We start from the raw sequence: 19999 nt of genomic DNA, 5'->3' as shown, positions 1-19999 counted from the left end.
AGGTGAAAGAACAGAGGATTTTGAGGCTGTCGGACTGGAAGGACGCRTGGATTTTGTGTGATATCTCGGGAGAGGCTGTGCAGCCCCCTGTTATCCTTGAGCTCGCGTTTCTCCCCCACCCGCTGCTATAAAAGAGGAGCCCTCTCCGCTGCCTCTCCTTGCCCCGTGCACACACATCATTCCTGCCTCTCCCCGTAGCCGAGCTCCTGCTGCCATAGTTAGGTCAAACAATAGGTCTTTCATTTCCGAATATCTTCCACCGTGCGCAGCCCTGCTGTAGGCCTGAAACGGCAAGGGGAAACGGCGATCGTTCGCGCTCCCACGCCGCTGCGAAGGTGATCGGGGACCGCGGCAAGTGGGAGAGGCGACCGGGAGCAGCCAGGGGAGCCGAGCCGCGTCCCATCCCTCCGGCCGAGCGCTTCTGCGGGGGAAACGGGCCGGCTGCTGCGCTGCCGATAGCGTTTGCCGGGGGCGGGAGCCGCTGCGCCCGGGAGCCGTCCGGCAGGATCGCATTGAACGCACCTCTCTGATCTCAGGTCGCAGCTATCTAGGGCACATTTGAACTGGCAGGATCCTTTTAATTAAACGCGGATGTGAAGTGAGGAATTGATTCCCAGCTCCTCCGCTGGAATGCGTGTGCGCTGCCCGCTCCTCCCCTCTTCCCCCACCCTGCGGCTTCRCCGCGTTGTGATGGCAGGTAAACAGCCGTCCTGTTTTGAAGCAGTTTTATCTCGCTGGTCCCTAACGCCCGGCTATATCATCTTGTGCTAATATTTGCTCTAGGAGGCGTTCGGCTTCGGCTCTGCGGTTGTGCCCTGCCTCTCTCTGGGCTGCGGCAGGGCTTGCTGCAGGTTTATCGCTTTAGTATGCATCCCGTCCCGGCGGCGGGGGAGATTAAGGAAACCGGAGAGCGTAGACTTGTTCTCGTCTTTCACACTGAGCCAGCTGATGCACTTGGGAGCGTAAGACTAAAAGAGACAGTTTGGGCTGCTGAATTCAGTTAACTGTTTTCATGTCTCTCCTTGCACTGTCCCTTCCCTGGGTTCACATCTGTCCGGTTGCAGCATTTGAGGTTAGGTCTCCAACCGGGGGGAGACTGGCCTATGCCAAGTCTCTGCTTGGCAGCTTAAGAAATAAAGTGGTGAAGAATCGTCCCCGTTCCACCTTCACCGCGTCCTCAAAAAGGCGCCGGAGCTGCTCCACGGAGGAAGCTGGAAGCGGAGGTGGGCGCCAGCAGTGTTTCACCGGTTCAGTTAGGCCAAGCTGGGCTCTGTGTCAACGCAGGGCTACTTCTGCTCCCAGCCTGCGAGCAAAGGGTGAGCTTAGGGCTGCCGCTYGCCCCTGCTCCCGAGGGAAAGGCAGCCGCACGCTTGCCGGCGTTTGCAGGCACGTTGCAAGCAGTGTGATGAGAAGCGCAATGTGGCGCTTGGGAATTTGGCCTCCGATTGCACCGTGGAGCTCTAGGTTAAACAGCGAGCCGGCGAGGGCTTCTCCTGGCTCGTGTCTCGGCTAGCGCCGCGGGGGAATTTGCATTAGTTGGTCTTGCTGCCTGGCGGATTTGGAAGTGTGGGGCTAGGGATGGAGCCACTGCGGATGGCACGCGGTCCCTCCTCCTTTCCCCCCGTGRCAAAGCCTCCCAGTTTAATTAGAGGCAGCAGGGAGAAAGCCTCGATCTTATTATTCTCTCGCAGCAGGGCACCAGTAGCATTTCTTGGACGTCAAAAGGAGGATTAAATTAGTCTGCAAGCGAGTTTTCCTCCTTCACACCCCTCGGCTTTCTGGGAGGGTGTTAAGCCTCCCAAATCACTGTGGCAATCGAGGCATTTGACGTGGCGTGCGGTCTCCGACTGCAGCCGAGCTCCCTCAGAGGGGTCACTTGCAGCCTTCCGGGACGGAAATCTGCAGGCGAAATGGGTGGAGGAAAATGGGAATGGAATCGCACGGGATAATCGTACCCTTCCCAGGTGTGTTAAAGAATAACGGAGGTTTCCGCAGGCTCAGCCTTTGTGCGGGTGATTTCAGCCCCTCTCAGACGTGCGGGAAGCCCCTTTCCGGCTGCGGCAGTTGCAGGACAAGCGGCCTTTTGGCTCGGGAGCACGGGAACGGGCAACCGCAGCTGGGAGCCAGTGCCTTTGGCTCTGGCGAACTTGCCCTCACGGAGCTGGGAAGGCAGAGCAACCGCTTTGTGTTTTTTTTCCCCTGCTCGGGAGCCGCAGTGCGTCTGGAGAGCAACGCGTGCCTCCCCGGCTCGGAGCTGGCTCGCGAAGGCGCGTGCTGGCACCCTGAGCGCGGAGCGAGTGTCCAAAAAAAGCACGAATCTCTGATCGTTTGCCCATCTGCAAGCAGCTCTGCGGAGATCGTACCCGATCGGGCCCCTCTCGGGCGCCGGCCGCGCTCGGCGTGGCAAGGTTTYGGGGCCGGGCCGTCCCGGCCTGCTCCCGCTCTATCCGCAGCTCCGTGCCGGGGGGGCTCCTGCTTTCCTTGCCCTTTTGCCCTCCTCTTCCAGGCAGCAGGAAAAAGCCGATGAGATGAGGAGGGCTCTGCYGCTTCCGGCAGCGTGCACGCACCTTCGTGGGGCTGGGCACGTGGGGACACGTGAAGACCTATCCGAGGATTAAGCAGAGGAATGAAATCCGGAGGCAAGAGCCGTGCTGGGCAAACCGGGAAGGCAGCAATCCTTTCCTTTCCCCCCGCTATCTAAATGTCAGGGGTGAGATGCAGCAATCCCTCTTCGTGTGGCAGCTCCGGCCCTCCGCTGAACTCAGAAAGAGGGGGAAAAAACGGCTTCCCTTGGCAAAGCGAGGCCCCGAAAGGCCGTTCCCTTATCCGTCAGCCTCGCCGAACCGTCGCTCCGAAGGGGGGTTTGACCCCGCGGTGATTTATGCCGCCGTTGCTCGGTGCCGAGCGGTCGTTCAGACGGGCTCTTTGCTCTCGCCGAGCCTCTTCCTCCGTGCGTCCGTGCCGCCTCCGCAGCTTCCAATGGCTGCGGGCCACCGAGACGCAAGCGGCTTAGCGGCCGCGGCCGTGCCCTGAGCGCCGGCGTACGTGCTCGGCCTGCYGCTTGGAGGCCCGGGGGGGGTCTTTGAACAGCGCTCGCTGCTTCTTCCCTCCCTGTGTTGGGGTCTGGAAATGGGATTTGGCCAAAACCTCGAGGATCTTTTTCTTCTCTGCTTCGTAATAACAAGCCTTTCTTCTGCGCGTCCCCTTTGGCAGCTTGATTTTGGGGGCTAAGCGCAGGAGTAAGCGCACAGGGCAACGTGGTGTCTCCAAGTGCTTTTGAAACTGGAGGATTACCTAAGCTTTTTTCCCCCCCTCTTCCTCAAAAAAAAAAAAAAAAAGAAAGGAACCATTTGGAATCCCCAGGGGAGCAGGAGGGTGCCAGAGGAAGAAACACTTGATAAAATCAAGTATTTGATGTTGAAGTAAACAAACCTGCATTGTTCATCCAGAACTGAAGTTTTGACTACAAACATGAGAAATCCTGGTAATGCCCAGTGGCAGACGCCAAGCGCTTCGGTGTCGGCAGCCGTTTCCTAAACCGCTTTTGATGTCTTTGTAGATAATTTGCTACGTGTGCACCAGTTTGGGGCAAAACAGTCACTTTTACGGCTGTGTTGCAGGCCGGTTTGGCTCGGCTGTGTGTCCTGCTTCCCCAAGCGCTCGCCAAACTGGACTGGGGCTGGCACGGAAATGTCCCTCCCCATTTGGGCCGTATGGAGGGATGCTCTTCTAGGTGCATTTAATAATGCACCTTGGGCAAATACCTTTAGCTCGGGCAGTTGAGAGGTGAGGCTTAGGGAGACGGGGTCCTTCCTTAGACCAAGTGATATTTTGAAGAAAGCAGATAAGCCCTTCACGTGGACAGCCAAAACCAGGCCCTGTCTTTACAGCTTGTCAAACATCTCACCTTTTCACTTGTTTTAGGACAGGCATCAGAGGCACTTTGATAAAGGGATTTGAAAACTTTGCCGTAGCTTCTGCAGATCTCTTTATCCTCTGCTTGAAAGGAATTCAAAATACGGTGCCCTAGTTCCTGAGCTCCTCCGGCATTTCCCCTAGCAGCTCTCCCCGCTTGGATTGCAAGGAGCTGTGGTTTAGGGCTTTCGGAGGTCTCAGCTCTTTCTGGACTCGGTTCTTGTATTGGCTGCTGCGAGTCGAGTGTGTTAATTCCCTGTTTACTTGCGTTTTGCCTTGTGTGAAACTGAAGCCTGTCTCAAAATGGAGTCGTGAGACTCCCGCTTGCTTTTTCCAGCAAGCGTTGGAGTTGGAGCTGYGTGGTGTGATTTAAAGAGCTCTGTAGCTTTTGCGGGTAGGGAATATCCAGCCTGCGTCTGAGGGCTGAGCTGTGCTTTGAGCGAGTAATTTTGAGAGTGTCTTGTTGGATGCTGCTGAGGTAGGAGATGCTTGGATATTTAATGGGGCAGCGTTATCAAAGAGCCACGTGTGTTTTTGTTGTGGAAGCTGAGCGCACGTCAGAGGCACTGAATGACGGTCACATTAACCTAAACTAGAAGACGGGAGCGGGTATAAGGAGTTTTACGTGGATAGCCAGTAGTGTGCCTGATTCCTCCTCCCTTGCTCTGTTTCTGCAGCTGGTCAGCGAGAAGGTTGGAGGGGCTGAAGGGACCAAGCTCGATGATGACTTCAAGGAAATGGAAAAGGTGAGTAGGGGAGCAAGAGAAATCTCTACAATCCCCCCTATATCTCCTCCGTGACCTTTCCAAAGCCCTGAGCTGAACTTCATGGCTGGTGGATCGTCTTGTTTTTCCTACAGAAAGTGGATCTGACCAGCAAGGCAGTTACAGAAGTGTTGACCAGAACAATAGAGTACCTCCAGCCTAACCCAGGTGAGTCCCACACCTCTCCTGTCCTCTTCCCTCTGTCCCCTGGTTGCCCAGGGAAAGAGGCAGAGAGAGAAGAGAGAGACATSAGAATAAACTTTTTTGGTCCTGGGATGTTAGCCACCAGCCCGCTTTCAAAATCAGGTAYGCTGTTTCTCTTTATCGGAGGTAAGCTGGGCTGGCTTGTAGCCCTCCTGTGGCTTCACTTACTGGCTGAGCTAGTGGAGTCTGGCTCTAGCTTGCTGGTGCCTTGCAACCCAGGCGAAGATCAAGATACGCCCTTTACCCTGCGCTGTGTTTCTGGACTGTGAGACACGTGTTGCTGCTGTGTCTGTTTTGTTAATGGTTCACCTTTATCCTCAGACCTAGAGAGGAACCAAAGGCGACCTGTTTTTGGTGGGGTGTCCAGAAAAAGTGGCATCTCCGGGCTGAGACGGAGTGTCTGGATTTGTAGTTATCACCTCTGGAGCCTGCCGTCCTGCTTGTTTCCAGCCAGCTCRTTCAGAGAGCACTCCAGGGACCACGGGAGGGCTGGGGAAACTCCTTCGGCCTTCACTGGCAAGCTGTGGGGAACTATTTTTGCTTGCTGTCTTGGAAAAGAAACTTCTCTTTTCGTAGTGAGCGGTATTTCTGGTAGATGAAGACAATAGGGCTTGCTGACTTTGGGAGTAGCTTTAAAAAAAAAGTTGGCAGTGGCCAGCAGCTGCTGGCAAGTCCAAGTAATTGCTAACACGGCTGTGGCTGTTTCTGTGCCAGCTTCCAGAGCCAAGCTAACCATGCTCAACACGATGTCGAAGATCCGCGGGCAGGTGAAGAACCCTGGCTACCCGCAGTCAGAAGGGCTGCTGGGGGAGAGCATGATCCGCTACGGCAAGGAGCTGGGCGAGGACTCCAACTTTGGTGAGTCTCCGGTCAGGCCGCTCCCCTTAGGAGCGTGCAGACGAGGTGGAAAGGGCTGGTGCCGAATTTCCAAACGGTTCCTCTGAATTCCTGAAGGGCCGTGTGACCCTTTGTATCACATAACAGCATGAGCCTCAGTCCCAGACCAGCACTTGAATGCCAGATCTACAGTCTTAGAGCAAACGCATAGCAATGGCCGTGCCTTATTTTCTTAAAGCAAAATCTGGGGCAAAATCTGCAGCTCGTGGCAGGTGTCCATGCTGTCGAAAGCCTCCCTGTACACTGGTCCATACTAGGGACCTTAGAAGGGGTAGGGAGACTTCACTCAGCGTGGCAGGGAAGGAAAGAGGAGAGCCCAAGTGTGCTGGATCGTAGTCCATTGCGTTGGGTGCAAAACCACCTCTTAATGCTTTTTTTTTTTGTTAAACATTGGAAAAAATCTGCATGTAGGAAAAACTACCTCCTTGCTTCGAAACTGGACAGTGGTGATGTGGAAACTAGACTGAATGAGATTAGGAGTTTTACTAGGCAGTTTCCAGCTAGAACTCTGCTTTAGGGAGGCCGTAGCCAAGAGATCTTTCCGTGTAGTAATTCCTCTTAACCCTGAAACAAACCATGTGTGACTCGCAGGGAGGAGGGGGGGAAGCCTTTCGATGACATCAATTTTAATCCCCCAAAACATCGACCCRCACATGTGACAGACCCAGGACAGTGCACAGCTGTCTGATCACTTCCAGGGCAGGGAGGAGCCTTCTTGCTTCAGGAAAATTAAAAAGCTCTGGCTACTTTGTGCGAGTGACAAAGAGGTCTCGAGAGAGGCCAACTCAGAGCCCTGCGTCTCTCTTGGCCTGCAGGAACCAGAGTTATTAAGGAGCACAAGGGGAAGGAAGTTTTTAGAAGAGCATACCAAGCCTGACTTCCTTTAATAGCCTCTCTTTAAAGGAACACTTAACTTGATAAATTTATATTTTAATACCGCATCCATCCTACGACAGGTTATCTAGAGTTATCAAAATTGAAACAACTCTTTTGCAAATATACTCTGTATATTTTTTTGCAGCTGGACAGTAGACTGGTGGTTTCACTTTACCATCTATTTCAATTGCATACTCTTCTGCACTAATCCAGTGCTGAAACGGTTGGTTTGCCAAAGCTGCGCAGGAATAATTTAATCTGTAGACGGTTTCCACTGGAGTAAAAAGCTAAGACTAGAAATGCTTTGCTGCTAGTCTGTCTGGCTTAACTGTCATTGTGGTAGGAGCCTTAGAAAAGCATTAAATAGATAGGTTTCAGTAAGCAGTTTTGAGCTCTCTTAATTTGGAGGAGAGAAGGTTGGCCCAATAGAGGTTGGTGTCTAAAATCAATAAAAGGCCTCAGGTTTGCTGCCAGCATCTGGGGAAACTTTACCAATTTGTTCAGTGCTCTGGGCTTAAAACTGGCTGAACAAAAGGACGGCCGGGCTGAATCCAACCAAACATGCCTCTACCCGCGCTTCTGTTGCCAGCAGCGGCCGAGTTACAGAGCAAGGTTAAAGCTCTGCTCTGCCAATTAGTGGCTCAGTGACTCCCTGAGCTAACTGGGGTGTTTTAAGAATATTTTTACCTTTTMCTTCCTCTGTGTAGTCGGTGGAGATCATCTCTGTTTTCCAGAGGAAAACAATGAAGCATGTTGGTCTTGCATAGAGTCAGTACTGACATGTCCAACATGCTGCTCTCGCACCAGGCGATGCTCCCTCTGTGCCAGGCTCGAGAGCTGCTCCAGATAGAAACGCGGGGGCGTTTGACATGTGACGGAGCTTGCACACGCTGGGTGTCCTGGCAGAATGGCTCTGCATGCATGCAGCTGCCACAGACTTCGGCTCTATGTAACTGGCTGGCCTGTTTTCCTTCTCCCTCTCTCTTCCCTTCCTTTTCTCACTTGAAGGCGATGCACTTCTTGATGCTGGCGAATCTATGAAACGATTGGCTGAAGTGAAGGACTCGCTGGATATTGAAGTCAAACAAAATTTTATTGATCCCCTCCAGAACCTGTGTGACAAAGATCTGAAAGAAATCCAGGTAAACCCCAGGATTTTTTTTTCCTCTCTTCTTCACCTCTTTAGATTCTGGCCTCTTCCGGCTATTAGTGCATGTAATCGCTTGCTCCGTCACAGTGGGAATCCAGGTGGACTTGCATAGGTATCGAGTCTGTTCCCCTGCACTTTGTGGACTTTCTCTCATCAGATTCACTAGAATTTCCTCCCCCTCAGTGCGCTCAGCGTCGCTGCTGCTGCTGCTGCTGCTCCTGACCAGCTCACAAGGCCAGATGTAGGTTTGAATGTAGGTACTTCATTTACCTGACTCGATTTATGGAGGATGCTTTGCTAGTAAGTCCTGACATACGTTCTGGGATTGCCGAATTTGGTTCTTTTTGCTATGGGGTTCCAATCCTGTTCAGTTCAGGGCTGCCTTGTGTTAAACTTCACAATGTGCTTCACTAGTGTTGGCTCCATTGCATTAACATCCCAGATCCTATAATGTAACTTCCAAGCTGTGAGTTAGCTTCCCTCTAGGCCTCTTATGTAGCATCTGTAGAAGGCCCTGCAGTGTCTCGCTAGGGAGACATAGAGTTTGGTAGCTCCCTTGTGCTATCATGGAGACAAGTGTCTGCAAAGCATGACCTGGCTTTGTAATAGGATCCATCCAAACCTACATTTCACAAGGCAACTCTGAGTGTTTTCTCACTTACAGCAGTGTCCCAGATAAAACAGCCGCCAGCTATTGTTTCAGTGCTTGTCTGCTGAGCACCCCAATTCTGCTGGCTGCTGTAGAGCTAGTTTAAACAGTCCTGCCCTAAGCAGTCAGGGGATGCAATGCTCAGAACCTGCATCCCAATTCCTGATTTCCAGAGATCCTCATGGTCCACAAGGAACTGAAGGTATTGGACTAGCTCTTCATCCTCCCTAAATGATTGCATGGAAAACAGACCTGGGCTGCTCACTAGAGTTCTGTTTCCCTCCAGCCCTCAATGAGAAGAGGGTGAAAGTGGATCTTCACATCAATTGGTTGAGAGTTATTTTTTAATAGAGAGCACCCACAGCCACAGTTGTAATTGTCTGCCAACCTGAGTTCAAACGGCCTAGTCCCCCCTGCCACCTTACAGCAACCTTGACTTGCAGCTCTCCATCACCTGCTGGGAGCTGGGGCCTCCCAGGAGCCTGAATGAAGGTGGGAGCCCCAGAACTGTGTGCTCTGAGTTTCTGAAGTTTCTGAAACAAATGAACCTGGCCCATAACTAGAGCTGCCTTCCCAACAGGAGAGCTTGGTTGCGCCCAGCCTCTGGCTTCTCCTTCTTTTTCTTTACTGTTCGTAACCTTCCTCTCCCCAGCACCATCTCAAGAAGCTGGAAGGCAGACGCTTGGACTTTGACTACAAGAAGAAACGACAGGGGAAGATCCCCGATGAGGAACTTCGACAGGCCATGGAGAAATTTGAAGAGTCCAAGGAAGTAGCTGAGACCAGTATGCACAACCTCCTAGAAACTGATGTGAGTGCTTGGAGGGAGCGCCTCGACCTCTCTGCCCTAGGCTGAGCGCTGCTGGGCGACTGTGCCTGTTTCCATGTACATGAAGGTGGGATCTCTTGAGGGACAGGAGAGTTAAAGACACTAACTTCCACTCTCGCTTTTGCCATTGTGGTTTTGTTCTCTGATAATCCAGATCTGGGTGCGCAGCACATGTCTTGGCAGGCCGTTATCCTCTCTAGCCCCTTCCTCCTGATCCAGCCGTGGCCAGAGGCTGTGGCTGTACCAAATGGGTCTCTTCTCAGTGTGCATGTGTGCTAATGGGAACAAGTTTGGACAGCTGGTGCAGCTCACTTAGGAAGGATTTGAACAGCTAGTGAAGCCCCAAGGGTGGCAGGCAGCGGCCTCTTGTCCTGCTGAGTCTCAGTCAGTGACTGACCTCTGATATCTGAAATCTTGAATCTTCTCCTTGACTCCTCAGGAAAGTTGCTCTTTGTATGCGTTTCCCAATACATTCTCAGCCCCTGTGGGTGATGGGAGTCTCCTGTCAGCTAGGGAAAGCTGTTCATGCCTCCTTGGTGTCATTCTTGCAGATTGAGCAGGTGAGCCAGCTCTCGGCCCTGGTGGACGCCCAGCTGGACTACCACAGGCAGGCAGTGCAGATCCTGGACGAGCTCGCGGACAAACTCAAACGCAGGTGAGTCTCAGGGTGATGCAGGGACTTCCACTTTTCACAGCCACAAGCTCCTCCTGTGATATGTGTCTGTAAGTACCTGGCTCTACCTCTAGGTTTATCTCCTGGTATTAAGGCCACTTCTTGCAGTCACTGATGCCTCAATCCACAGCTCCTTTGGACTGGAGGGAGCAATAGCAGCTGCACAACCCATTTTCAATGACAAGTACATTCTGGCATCTGAAGCAAAACCTCTGTGCTTGCTCTATGGGTAGTTGATGTTTGCTGGTTTGAAGGAAGTTGGGGTTGAATTTGGCAGGAGAAAGCTGAAGAGATCACTTCCTTAAAGGAATGTGTCTCTGAGCCCCCCAGGTCAGACTCCTCGTTTTCCAGCAAGCCTTGGCTCTCCCTTCTGTTTACATGAGTCTCTTGGTAGACACTGCCGCAGATGTGGCAGTGCTCTGTGTGCCCTGGAGCTTTGAGCCGTGTGTGCCTRCTCCTGAAAGGCAGATCGGCGTCTGGTGCACGGGAGCAGGAGGAGCCGCGTTCCCAGGGGCTCTGCCTGAGGGGTGGTGCTGGGCAGTCCCCGGCAGGCCGCGGAGCCGCCTGGCCTTGCTGCTCTCCCTGTCCCTCCTKGAGTGCCTGACCTCCGCCCGCTCCCTGCGGCCCTAGAGAACGCGTGGCTGCTGCCGAGGTGCCAAGTAGTGCAGGGTTGCTGTTGAAATCACTAGTGAGCTGTTTCACGTGACTGCCATGACTTGCACAGTCCCTCTTGCTGCTGCTCTGTCTCACCTGAGCAAGCGTCTCCCCAAGCCCTGYCCAAGGAAGGAGAAGTGGCTTTATCGTGTCTGGGCCTTCTCTCCTGAGCCAGGGACGTGCCTTCGTCAGCCTGACGCAGAGTGGCTTGGACAGAGCCAGAGCAGTGTTTCCACTTYTCAGGGTGATTTAGCGATGCTGCCGTGCTGTTCTTTCGTCATACAAGAAATTGCTGAGTGGCTGGTATGTCTGGTTTGAATTAAGGAGAGCTGGGAGTATCCTGCCAGTATGAGCTTTTGAGCTGCTGCACGAGTGTCCTCTGCTGGCCTGAGAGCAATACTTGCCTGAGACACCTCCAAAGCAGAGCCCAGAGCGTCTTGCCTTCTCTAGGGCCAACGTGAAGGGGAGCTCGCAAACCCTGGAGAAGATCCATCTTAAAAATGCTCCAGCACAGAGGATTGCAGATTTTTGTGTACAAACCAACCAGTCTGCTCCTCTGCATAGCCACCAAGGAGAATAGATGTCACATTGCTCAGTTCTCTGCATCAAATTCTTCTAACATATGATACAAATACAGCCTTGCAGGATGAGCTCAGTCCCAGGCCTGAGGTGGAGACAGCTGAGACTTGCCTCTGTGCGGGTGCGAGGGGCAAGCGATACCTGCCTGGGCAGCAGGAGCTGTCGGGACATGGGAGGGAAGGTTTCCTGTTCTAGCCTTGACAAGACAACAGCATCATTTCTCCGAAGCATTCACAACAGCAGGCAAGACATGAGCTGATCTCGTCATACTCGGTGTCACTTCAATTTAATCACGTTTGTTTTCCTTCTTCTAGAATGAGGGAGGCCTCCTCACGTCCCAAGCGGGAATACAAGCCCAAACCCAGGGAGACGTATGACTTTGGAGACACTGACCAGTCTAACGGGGGCTTCTCTTGCAATCCTACCCCCAAAGTCTCAGGTAAAGTTGTCCTACGTATGTGCAGGCAGGTGCCTCCGGAGCACGGGTGGCCTCCTGGGGATGGAGGGGAACTTCTCTGCCTGGAAATAATATTTCTGGCCTGCTGGATGTGCCTCGAAGATGTCAGAAATGCCTTGACACTCAGGCTCTTTTCTCTTGGTGCCTGGCAACGTTCATTATCTTGGCTTTGGGATAGTCCCAGCAGGGCCTCCAGCCAGGGTCACTGACCCATAGTGTCCAGTCAGTGCCAGCAGTGGCAGACAGGAAAAATTAAACATCCCTCACTCCCTCCCTGTCCTCCATTACGCTGCATTTGTCCCTCCCTGGTCCCGACGAGGCAGATGGGTTTCTAACGCAGCATGCAGGATGCCCTGTTTCTCCTAACAGATCCTCCCTTTGGGGCCTGCCTTTCCCTCTCTCCAGTTCACGTTGTTTTAAGCATGTCTCTTTTTGTTTGGAAGCAGCTTCCTCCTCTTTCCGATCCGACAAGCCGTCCCGGGCCTCCGTCAGGAGTATCCGTGAGTTTCCTCCCTCCGCACTGCATGATGTGTGACCACCTCTCCCCATCCCTCCTTGCTCCTCCTCCATTGACACTGCTGCTTGGAGCCACTAATTCCTCTGTGCCTGGCCAGCAGAACAGCTGAGCTAAACCTTGTCTCTACCAAGGCCCAAATTAACACAGCTGCGCTATACTGATATTTGCTGCCCCAAAACTTGGGCTTTTGCTCCCCTGGAGCAGCTGTCTTCACGCAGGCGTGTCCTGCTGAGACCACAGAGATCAGGTGCTCTTCCAGGAGGTATCAGACATGTCGGTGACGAGCCGATCCTGTTACAAGCAACGCAGCCCTGCTCTCTCCTGCTCATGGTACCTGCTGCCCCTATACGCCGCAGCTGAAGGCTGGAGACAGAGCGGGTAGTGCTTAGACACACCGAGTGGGACTTGTGGCGGATGCTCCCGGAGCCTTGAGTGGGTCACGGGAGTGAGGAGGGCCCTGAGCAGGGTTTGCAGGTCGGCGTTCCTGCCGAAGGGGCCCGGAGGGCTCTCGCTGGGGTGCGGAGGCCGAGCTGGATCTGTGGCTTGGAGGCATTAGAGCGGGGAAAGCGTAGGGCTTGTGGTGCAGCTGCGGGACGGGAAGACTCGAGCCCAGTGTAGAGGAAGTGCTGTGGTTGCGGGACCAGCTTGGTATTTTGGGAAGTTGTCTGAAAAATGGACCTGCTTTGGCTCTTTTTGGCTCTTTTTGGCTGCTTTTGGTGTTTTCTGGGTCCTCTTCTAGTGTTGGTTCCTTCCTTGCTGTGGATGTTCAGCAGACCAGTTGTGCTGTCCTCGTTGTGCTGTTTCCCCTGTCCTGTTTGGGAGAGCTCTAGTACAGAGCCACGCCAGGCTCCGGAGTGACAGGGAGGGGAAATGGGGGCCCAGAGACCCTGGTGGACTGTGTTAGCTCCATCTGTTTTCAGTAGGGCCCCTACAACCACAAAGCTTGGTGCCTGCCTGTCCCAGAGCTTTTAGTTTAGTGCCTAAATCGAGCAGGCAGCAGCTTTCCCTGCTGCAAAACACCCCCAATCCCATTTGTGGTCTAAAGGCCTCATGCTTAAATCACGTAGCTGAGATGGGGGAAGCAGATTTRGGTTCTCCCGCCTCGTTAGCCCAGTCCCGGGTATCTCCGGGGCATTGCGTGCATCACCTGAAGCCCCTGCCCGGAGAGGCAGTGGGAGTGTGGAGCCTCCTCTTGGAGAGGCCGGGCTTCTCGCAGGGCTTCTCGCTCCCGTCGCTGTCAGACCCCGGAGGTGAATCCTCTGGRGCGGAGAAGGCGTACAGAGCTGCCCGGGAAATCCCTGCGGCTCTGCCCGCCTCGCCACGGGGYGATGCACAACCCCATCATCGACTAACCGGGCAGCAGGTTGTCATCGACGGAGGAGTAACGTGGCTACCGCTTCCGCCCGGTTTCCAGCGCGTTGTCCGAGCGGTGGTGTAGCTTAGCTCGGCGTTTAACTTCCGATACGGTGAGGGGACTCCGGCCAGCAAGAAGCAGCGCTGGGTGCTGTAGGGGAGGGCCTGGTTTGGGAGGAGATCGTGAGAGGCGATGGCTGGAGCAAGAAGGCAGAGCAACTAGTGAGCGAGAAGCCATGCAGGGGTTCCAAGGGGCCGAGTTAATGTATTACAGCGGGGGGCAAAGTTAAGGGACGGAGCCCTGGCGCTCGGTTGGGAAACCAGGGTTGAGCGAGTCCCGGCTCTGGCAGGCCCCGTAACGGGGCGTCCGCCGGGGTGAGCAGCCCGCGGCCGTGCCGGCGCGCCGGGGGCCCGCTCACCTCGCCCGCCCGCCTCTCCCCGCAGCTCACCTGGACCAGCCCTGCTGCAAGGCGCTGTACGACTTCGAGCCCGAGAACGACGGCGAGCTGGGCTTCAAGGAAGGCGACATCATCACCCTGACCAACCAGATCGACGAAAACTGGTACGAGGGCATGATCAACGGCCAGTCGGGCTTCTTCCCGCTCAACTACGTGGAAGTGCTGGTTCCGCTACCTCAGTGAAACGCCGTCTCTCCCCGTTTCCCTCCCCCCCTCCGCCCGCGCCTGCCCCGCGGCGCGCGGCCGAGCCTGCATTCCACGTTTATCCTGACACTAGGCCTCTCCGGCGGGGTGGGCGGGAAGAGGCGGCCACGTTAGCTCTGCGCCTCGGCTTGGGGCGAGACCGCCAGCAGGGAACAAGCCAGAAGGGTCGAACGCCCTCCCCACCCAGTGAATTTGGTTTTATTTTACCTTTTTTTTTTTGGTCCTTCTGGTGCTTGAACTTAGGTACTTTACAGGCCCCGCCAGGTTCCTCCCGGTTTGTACGATTTAAGCCGAGCCGCAGGCCTCTCCCTGTCACGTTTTGTCTTTCCTTTGGGTCAAGTGTCCGTGCGAGCCAGGGTGGCTGCGTCGGAGAGCCGCGCGCGCGGTCGCACTCGGGGCGCGTGTCCTTCGTGCTGAGCGTCAGCGCGGGGAGACGCGCGGCCGGGTGAGCGCGGGGCCCCTCTCGGCGCTGGTGGCGGGCGGCACGTGGGGCGAAGCGGCTCCCCCCCTGCCCTGGGGTGGGGGGAGCCGGCAGCCCTTGAACACTACCCGCCTCCCTGGGGGGGACGCGCAGCCCCAGGCCCCCGCTTGTCCTGACACCGGAGCCGGGTCCCCCCCTCGGACCCTCCGCGCCGTCGCGGGAGGGGACGGTGGCTGCCTCCGCTCCCCGACGCCCTGAGCTCAGCGGAGGCATCGCGTGGCGGAGCAACACTACGATGCAGGTCAAACACTAACCAGCCCGGTGCTCCTCGCGGGCGCTGAGCCCTGCCTGCGGCTCTGCGCCGTCCCTCCATCCCTCCCCTCCCTGGGAGGACGGAGCAGGAGCGTCCGGCGCAGGAGGTTAACCCTCTGCCCCTTCCCCGGCAGAGCTCGGCTCCGAAGGTGGTGGTTGCTCCTTTCTGCCGCGGGACCGTTGCTCGGAGCCGCTTGGCTTGAGCTAGGCTGATCCTTTTAGGTGCCTTTGGCGCTGCCCCAGCTCTGCCCCGCAGCGCCCCTCCTCGGGGCCGGGGCCGGAGCCGTGACCCTGCGGGCCCCAGGCCCTCGAGCGCGGGAGCCGCTGCCTTTGCTCCCCGCAGCAGCGCGCTCGCTTCCTCGCTCCTGCCCGCGCCGGCACACTCCCTGCCGCCGCCGGGCCCCCGCGGGCAGCGGCTCTGCGCCTCGGCGGCACCGCTCTCCTTCCTGCCCTAGCTCCGTACCGCTCCCGCGCCGCAGCACCTCCCGTCCCCGCTGCTCCCCTCTCCTGTTACATTTACACACAACCTTTTTAACGTTTTTAACCGTGCATGTTTATGTATGTCCGATGCCCGGCACTGACACGCCGCCCAGCCGAGGCTGAGCCCAGGGCGCCGCGCTCCGAGCGGGCCCATCTCCCTGTGCGAGCTGCCCCTCGTCCGGCACCGGCACCCGACCCTGGTGCGGGACGCGGGGGCAGAGGCGGCTCCCCCTCGCTCCCAGCGGCGCAGGGAGCCCGAGGGACCGGTGTCCTCGGGGCCGTCACCTCTGTCCCCTCCCTGGCGGGGGCCGGGATGGTGGCTCAGGAGCTCTGGCTCCCGCTCAGGTGGATTGAAGAGATCTTTCAGCTGGGACAACTTGCTAGATCTTTTTGTAAGGGTTTCTCCTGGTTTTTAGGGGAAAAAAAGACGACCCACAAATCTCGACTTGTATCTCTGAATAAAAGTATTAAATGTTTTCTTCTTTCTAACGGCTGTGTCCTCTCCCTGAGCGCGAGCAGGGCCCTTCCCCGTGGCTGAGCCGGGGCTGGCGTGGGACCGCTCTGCCCGGCAGGAGCAGCCCATAAAAGCAGGGAGCTCGGTGGTACCTGGAGCACACGAGGGTCTTCGCTCCCACCGGCACCGTCCCCTCCAGCACTACCAGGGTGTCCCCAACGCAGCGGAGCCGCACACTCGCCGCCTGTCAGGAACCGCTCTTTAATCAACTACCGCTTCCACAAATAAATAACTTAGAGCCGAGACTCCCACCGCCACCACCACCACCCTCCCCTTCACCGCCGCCCCGCGGCTGGCCAGGCCCCGAGACCCCCAGCGCGCGGCCCGAGGCGGCTGCTCGGGGCACGGGCAGGAGCCAGCGGGGTCCCGGCCCCCCTCGGGCGAGCTCGCAGGAGCAGCGGGCGACGGGGCGTCCCCGCGGGGCATCCCCCCGCGCCATGCCCGGCTGAGCCCCGTGCTCGGAGCCGAGCCCGGGCCGCTGGGAAGGCACCTGGTACGCGTCGGACGCGGGCTGCCGCCCTCCTCAGCTGCTGTGCTTAAGGAGGCTGTAGATCTGCTCCAGGATGTGGGTGAAGCTCTGGTCTTTGGGGGTCCGGGCGGCCAGGGAGCCCTGAGATGGGAACAGGAGTTACGGCCCTGACCCCGCGCAGGCTGGGCCTGGTTCCTCTTAGTCCCCGCACTTTGCCCCATGCCATGAGCATCCCATGGTGGAAAGAAACCCTAAGAAAAACCCCAAGGAGGATGGGGGTGGCTCCCCCTGGTGTGGCCCCCCCCTCTTCACCTTCAGTTTGTCCAGGTAGGTCTGATCCTGGCTCCACAGCTCCTGAAACTTCACCAGGTCCGGGGCCCCCTTGTAAAACTCCACCAGCAGCGTCTGCAGCAGGGACAGGGGGGCTGCAGGGACGGGGGCGCCCGGGGCCGGGCACTCGGCCCCCTCCCCGTCCCTGCGGGCACCGAGACTGCAACAGCACGGGTGGCAACGGAGAGCGAGAGTAGATGGTGGCTGGTGTCACCATCACCAGGGAGGACACAGGGACGGGTGATGGAGCCATGGTCTGGCTCCGATGGGGCAGGGGAGTGGATGGGGGGGGCAGATGGGGGTTGGGGGGGGACAGGGGGGCACGAGGATCCAGCCCTGCCCCGCGCTCACCATCTCCTGCAGGACGTCGTTGGTGAGGAAGCCGTCCTGGATGTAGGCCACCTCCACGTCCATGGGGATGCCGTAGTCGTTGGGCCTTTGCTGGGAGAGCAGGGAGCGGGGTCATCCCGCGGCACGGCGCCCCGGGGCACCGCGCTGCCCCCCCATCCCCGGGGGGGGGGGGGACCACTCACCTCCGGCGGCGGCATCACCCAGAAGGGCGCGATTCTGGACTCGGCGCCGGGGTTGCCGTGATAGTAGGGCCCTGCGAGGCGAAAGCGGGGGGCTGACGGGGGCCGTGGCCGGCGTGGGGCCGCCCCGGCCCCCCCCGCGGGCCGGGCGCTCACCGCAGATGAGGGCCAGGCAGGGCTGGAAGCCGTTGCCGCTGCCCTGCAGCTTGAGCTGGTAGTCCATCTGGGCGTCGATGTCGTGCAGCGAGGGCAGCGCGGGGCCGAAGGGGTGGCTGTGGTACCAGCCCACCAGCGAGAGCCCCCGCAGGAACAGGCTCTGGCAGATCTGCGACCGGGGAAGGGGGGGAGACGGAGACGCCGTCGTGCTCGGGCTCCCCGGCATCCCCGGCCCGGCACCCTTCGCGGCGGGTTTACCTCCTCCTCCACGGCGGCGGCGGATTCGGCGTCCCCCAGGCGCGTGCGGCACGGGAAGGCTCGCAGGACCGTCAGCACTGCAAGGGAGGCGCGGGGTGGGCGGCTCTGCCCCCCCGTCACCCCGCGCCGGGACGGGGACCGGCCGCCCCACGGCGGTACCTACACTGCGTGTTGGTGTCCCACCGGCCGCCCAGGTACCCCACCACTTCGCTCCGCGTCAGGTGGCTGTGGAAATCCTAAAGGAAAAGGCAAAATCGACGGCTCTGCTCCCCCCCCGCCAAATACTTTCCCTGGGCTCCCACTCTCCAAAATTTGCACCCCGTGGATGTCCCCGCTGGTGCGAGAAGCCACCCAGCACTGCCGTCCCAATGCAGCGAGGAGGGCGCGCGTCCCTGTTCCCCTGCGCGCAACCCCCCCGCCAGCCATCAGAGAATCCCCCCTGCCCCGGCGGCCAGCGGGACCCCAGGCCCGCGGGGAGGGGACGCACCAGGAGCAGGAGGACGTTGCTGGAGATGGCCACGTTGAAGGGCTGGAACTTGTTGATGGCCGCGAAGGACGTCACCTCCACCAGGGTCTGGGGGTTCCTGCAAGACACCCACAGCCCCCGGTGCCGCCGGCCACCCCGGGCCCCTCCGGCTCCCAGCCACCCCCGGCAAGGAGGGGGCCGGACGGGGGCACCCGTGGGGCTCGGGTCCCCTCGCGCCCTACCTGGCCGAGTCACGGGTGCCCAGGGTGCAGTAGCGGAYGGGGACCCGGGGCTTGTTCTCCGGCCTCTTCCCGGGGGGGCCATGCTCTGCGAAACGAAACACGCCGTCGCCGCTGCCCGGGGTGCCCGGCCGGCCTGGAGCACCCATGGGCGCCCCGCAGCCCCCTACCTGCCGCCGGCTGCTCCGCCAGGCTCTTGCATTGCTGCTTCTTGCTCCTCTCCTCCGGCTTCTTGGCAGCAGCCGGCTCCGGCGCCCGGCCCTCCTTCGCCGCCGCCGCCTCCTCCTCCTCCTCCTCAGGCAGCTCGTCCTCCTCTCCCTCGCTGGCCAGGCTCTGCGGGCGGCACAGGGCTGGCACCGGCCCCCGCGGGGACACCCCCCCCCCAACCCCGCAGGGGGGCGGCAGCTTTCCAGGAGCTGCGAGCTTGCACGGGGAGGCGATTTGGGGGAGCGAAGCATCGCGGCGGCACCCAGCCCCCCCGCGGGCCGCCGACCCACCTCCTCGGCAGCAGGCGCGTTGGGCTGGTGCTTCCGCAGCCAGGCGGCTTTGTACTGGTCCAGCTTCTGGCCCTTGTAGCGGACGGAGGCCCAGCCGCAGCCCGACTTCTTGGCGGGGTTCACCAGGCGCTTGCAGTGGGTGGCCCAGGCGCTGGGCGAGTTGAACACTTGCCCCGTCTCCTGCCACGTGATGGTCCCGTCCGCCCCCAGGTCCCCCACGAACTTCTTGCCCTGGGGGGGGGACGGGGAGGATGGGGGGGTGAGCGGGGGGGCACCGGCCCCGGGTGCCCGTCCCGGGGTGCCGCGCTGCACCGCACCGCGCCGGCGCTCACCAGGTAGTAGATGGAGAGGACGCCGCGGGCCGGCTCGAGGAGGCCGTCGCGGAGCAGCACGCGCAGGGTGATGCCGCGGCGGGTGAGCACGGCCCCCCGGGCGCCCCCCGCCGCCTTCGCCCCGCTCTCGGGCTCCGGCTCGGCCTCTGCTTCCGCCTCGTCCAGCCCTGGCTCCAGCTCATCCTCGTCCTCCTCCAAGCAGTCGTCCCCGCCGGGGGAGCCGGCCTCCAGCGCTGCGAGACGTGCCACCGCCGTGGGTCCCCTCCGGCGGGCGGGACGCCTGGGCCCCCCCTGGCACCGGGTCCGGGCCCCTGGGTGCGTGCGGGTGCCTGCCCCACGCCGTGCTTCAGGGACAGGGGACGCGGGGATGGGGGGACATAGGGACAGGGGATATGGAAACAGGGGGACGTGGGGACACAGAGCCAGGGGGACATAAGGACACAGGGCTGGGGGACACGGGGATGGGAGGACACGGGGACAAGGAGACTTGGGAATATGGGGACAGGGTGACACGAGGACACAGGGACAAGAAGACTTTGGGACAGGGGGATATGGGGACACAGGGGACACAGGGACAGGGGGCCACGGGGCCGGGTATATAGGCACATGGGGACAGAAGGACACGGGGACGGGGGGCAGGGGGTCCCCAGGGTGAGGCCCCTGGGCGAGCAGAGCCCCCCAAACCCCGACCCCCCTCGCTGCACCGCGGCGGCCGGGCTGCGTGCGCACAGGTGCACGGGGAGCGCGTGCACGGGGAGCGCGTGCACGGGGGGGCGCGTGCGCGGGCACACGCGTGTGTGCGCGCAGGTGCGTCCG

General features: G+C 59.0%; 2 protein-coding genes across 4 annotated transcripts in view; one reads left to right on the top strand and one right to left on the bottom strand.

The window, feature by feature from the left end:
- The window catches only part of SH3GL1 (SH3 domain containing GRB2 like 1, endophilin A2), a 31757-nt gene extending 15876 nt beyond the window's left edge, over positions 1–15881 (top strand). For 2 of the 3 annotated variants that reach the window (XM_026086725.1, XM_026086743.1), the window contains exons 2-10: positions 4593–4661; positions 4775–4847; positions 5598–5741; positions 7665–7798; positions 9108–9266; positions 9836–9939; positions 11505–11629; positions 12091–12147; positions 13962–15881. In XM_026086725.1, coding sequence (XP_025942510.1) covers positions 4593–4661; positions 4775–4847; positions 5598–5741; positions 7665–7798; positions 9108–9266; positions 9836–9939; positions 11505–11629; positions 12091–12147; positions 13962–14158 — 1062 coding nt within the window. In that variant the 3' untranslated portion in view covers positions 14159–15881. The remainder of the gene's footprint in view (positions 1–4592; positions 4662–4774; positions 4848–5597; positions 5742–7664; positions 7799–9107; positions 9267–9835; positions 9940–11504; positions 11630–12090; positions 12148–13961) is intronic. The other variant, XM_026086733.1, reaches the window with a different exon arrangement.
- MPND (MPN domain containing) overlaps positions 14387–19999 on the bottom strand; it is a 7534-nt gene continuing 1921 nt past the window's right edge. The window contains exons 2-15 of the mRNA XM_026086770.1: positions 19184–19629; positions 18852–19082; positions 18525–18687; positions 18358–18442; positions 18137–18233; positions 17813–17885; positions 17650–17726; positions 17392–17560; positions 17239–17309; positions 17057–17146; positions 16688–16780; positions 16397–16516; positions 15999–16090; positions 14387–15797 (exon numbers count right to left, since the gene is read on the bottom strand). Coding sequence (XP_025942555.1) covers positions 16430–16516; positions 16688–16780; positions 17057–17146; positions 17239–17309; positions 17392–17560; positions 17650–17726; positions 17813–17885; positions 18137–18233; positions 18358–18442; positions 18525–18687; positions 18852–19082; positions 19184–19629 — 1682 coding nt within the window. The 3' untranslated portion in view covers positions 14387–15797; positions 15999–16090; positions 16397–16429. The remainder of the gene's footprint in view (positions 15798–15998; positions 16091–16396; positions 16517–16687; positions 16781–17056; positions 17147–17238; positions 17310–17391; positions 17561–17649; positions 17727–17812; positions 17886–18136; positions 18234–18357; positions 18443–18524; positions 18688–18851; positions 19083–19183; positions 19630–19999) is intronic.

Source organism: Apteryx rowi, unplaced genomic scaffold, assembly GCF_003343035.1.
Source record: "Apteryx rowi isolate R43461 unplaced genomic scaffold, aptRow1 scaffold_1199, whole genome shotgun sequence".
NCBI classification, from domain to species: Eukaryota; Metazoa; Chordata; class Aves; order Apterygiformes; family Apterygidae; genus Apteryx; species Apteryx rowi.
This window is presented reverse-complemented; position numbering and strand designations above follow the sequence as displayed.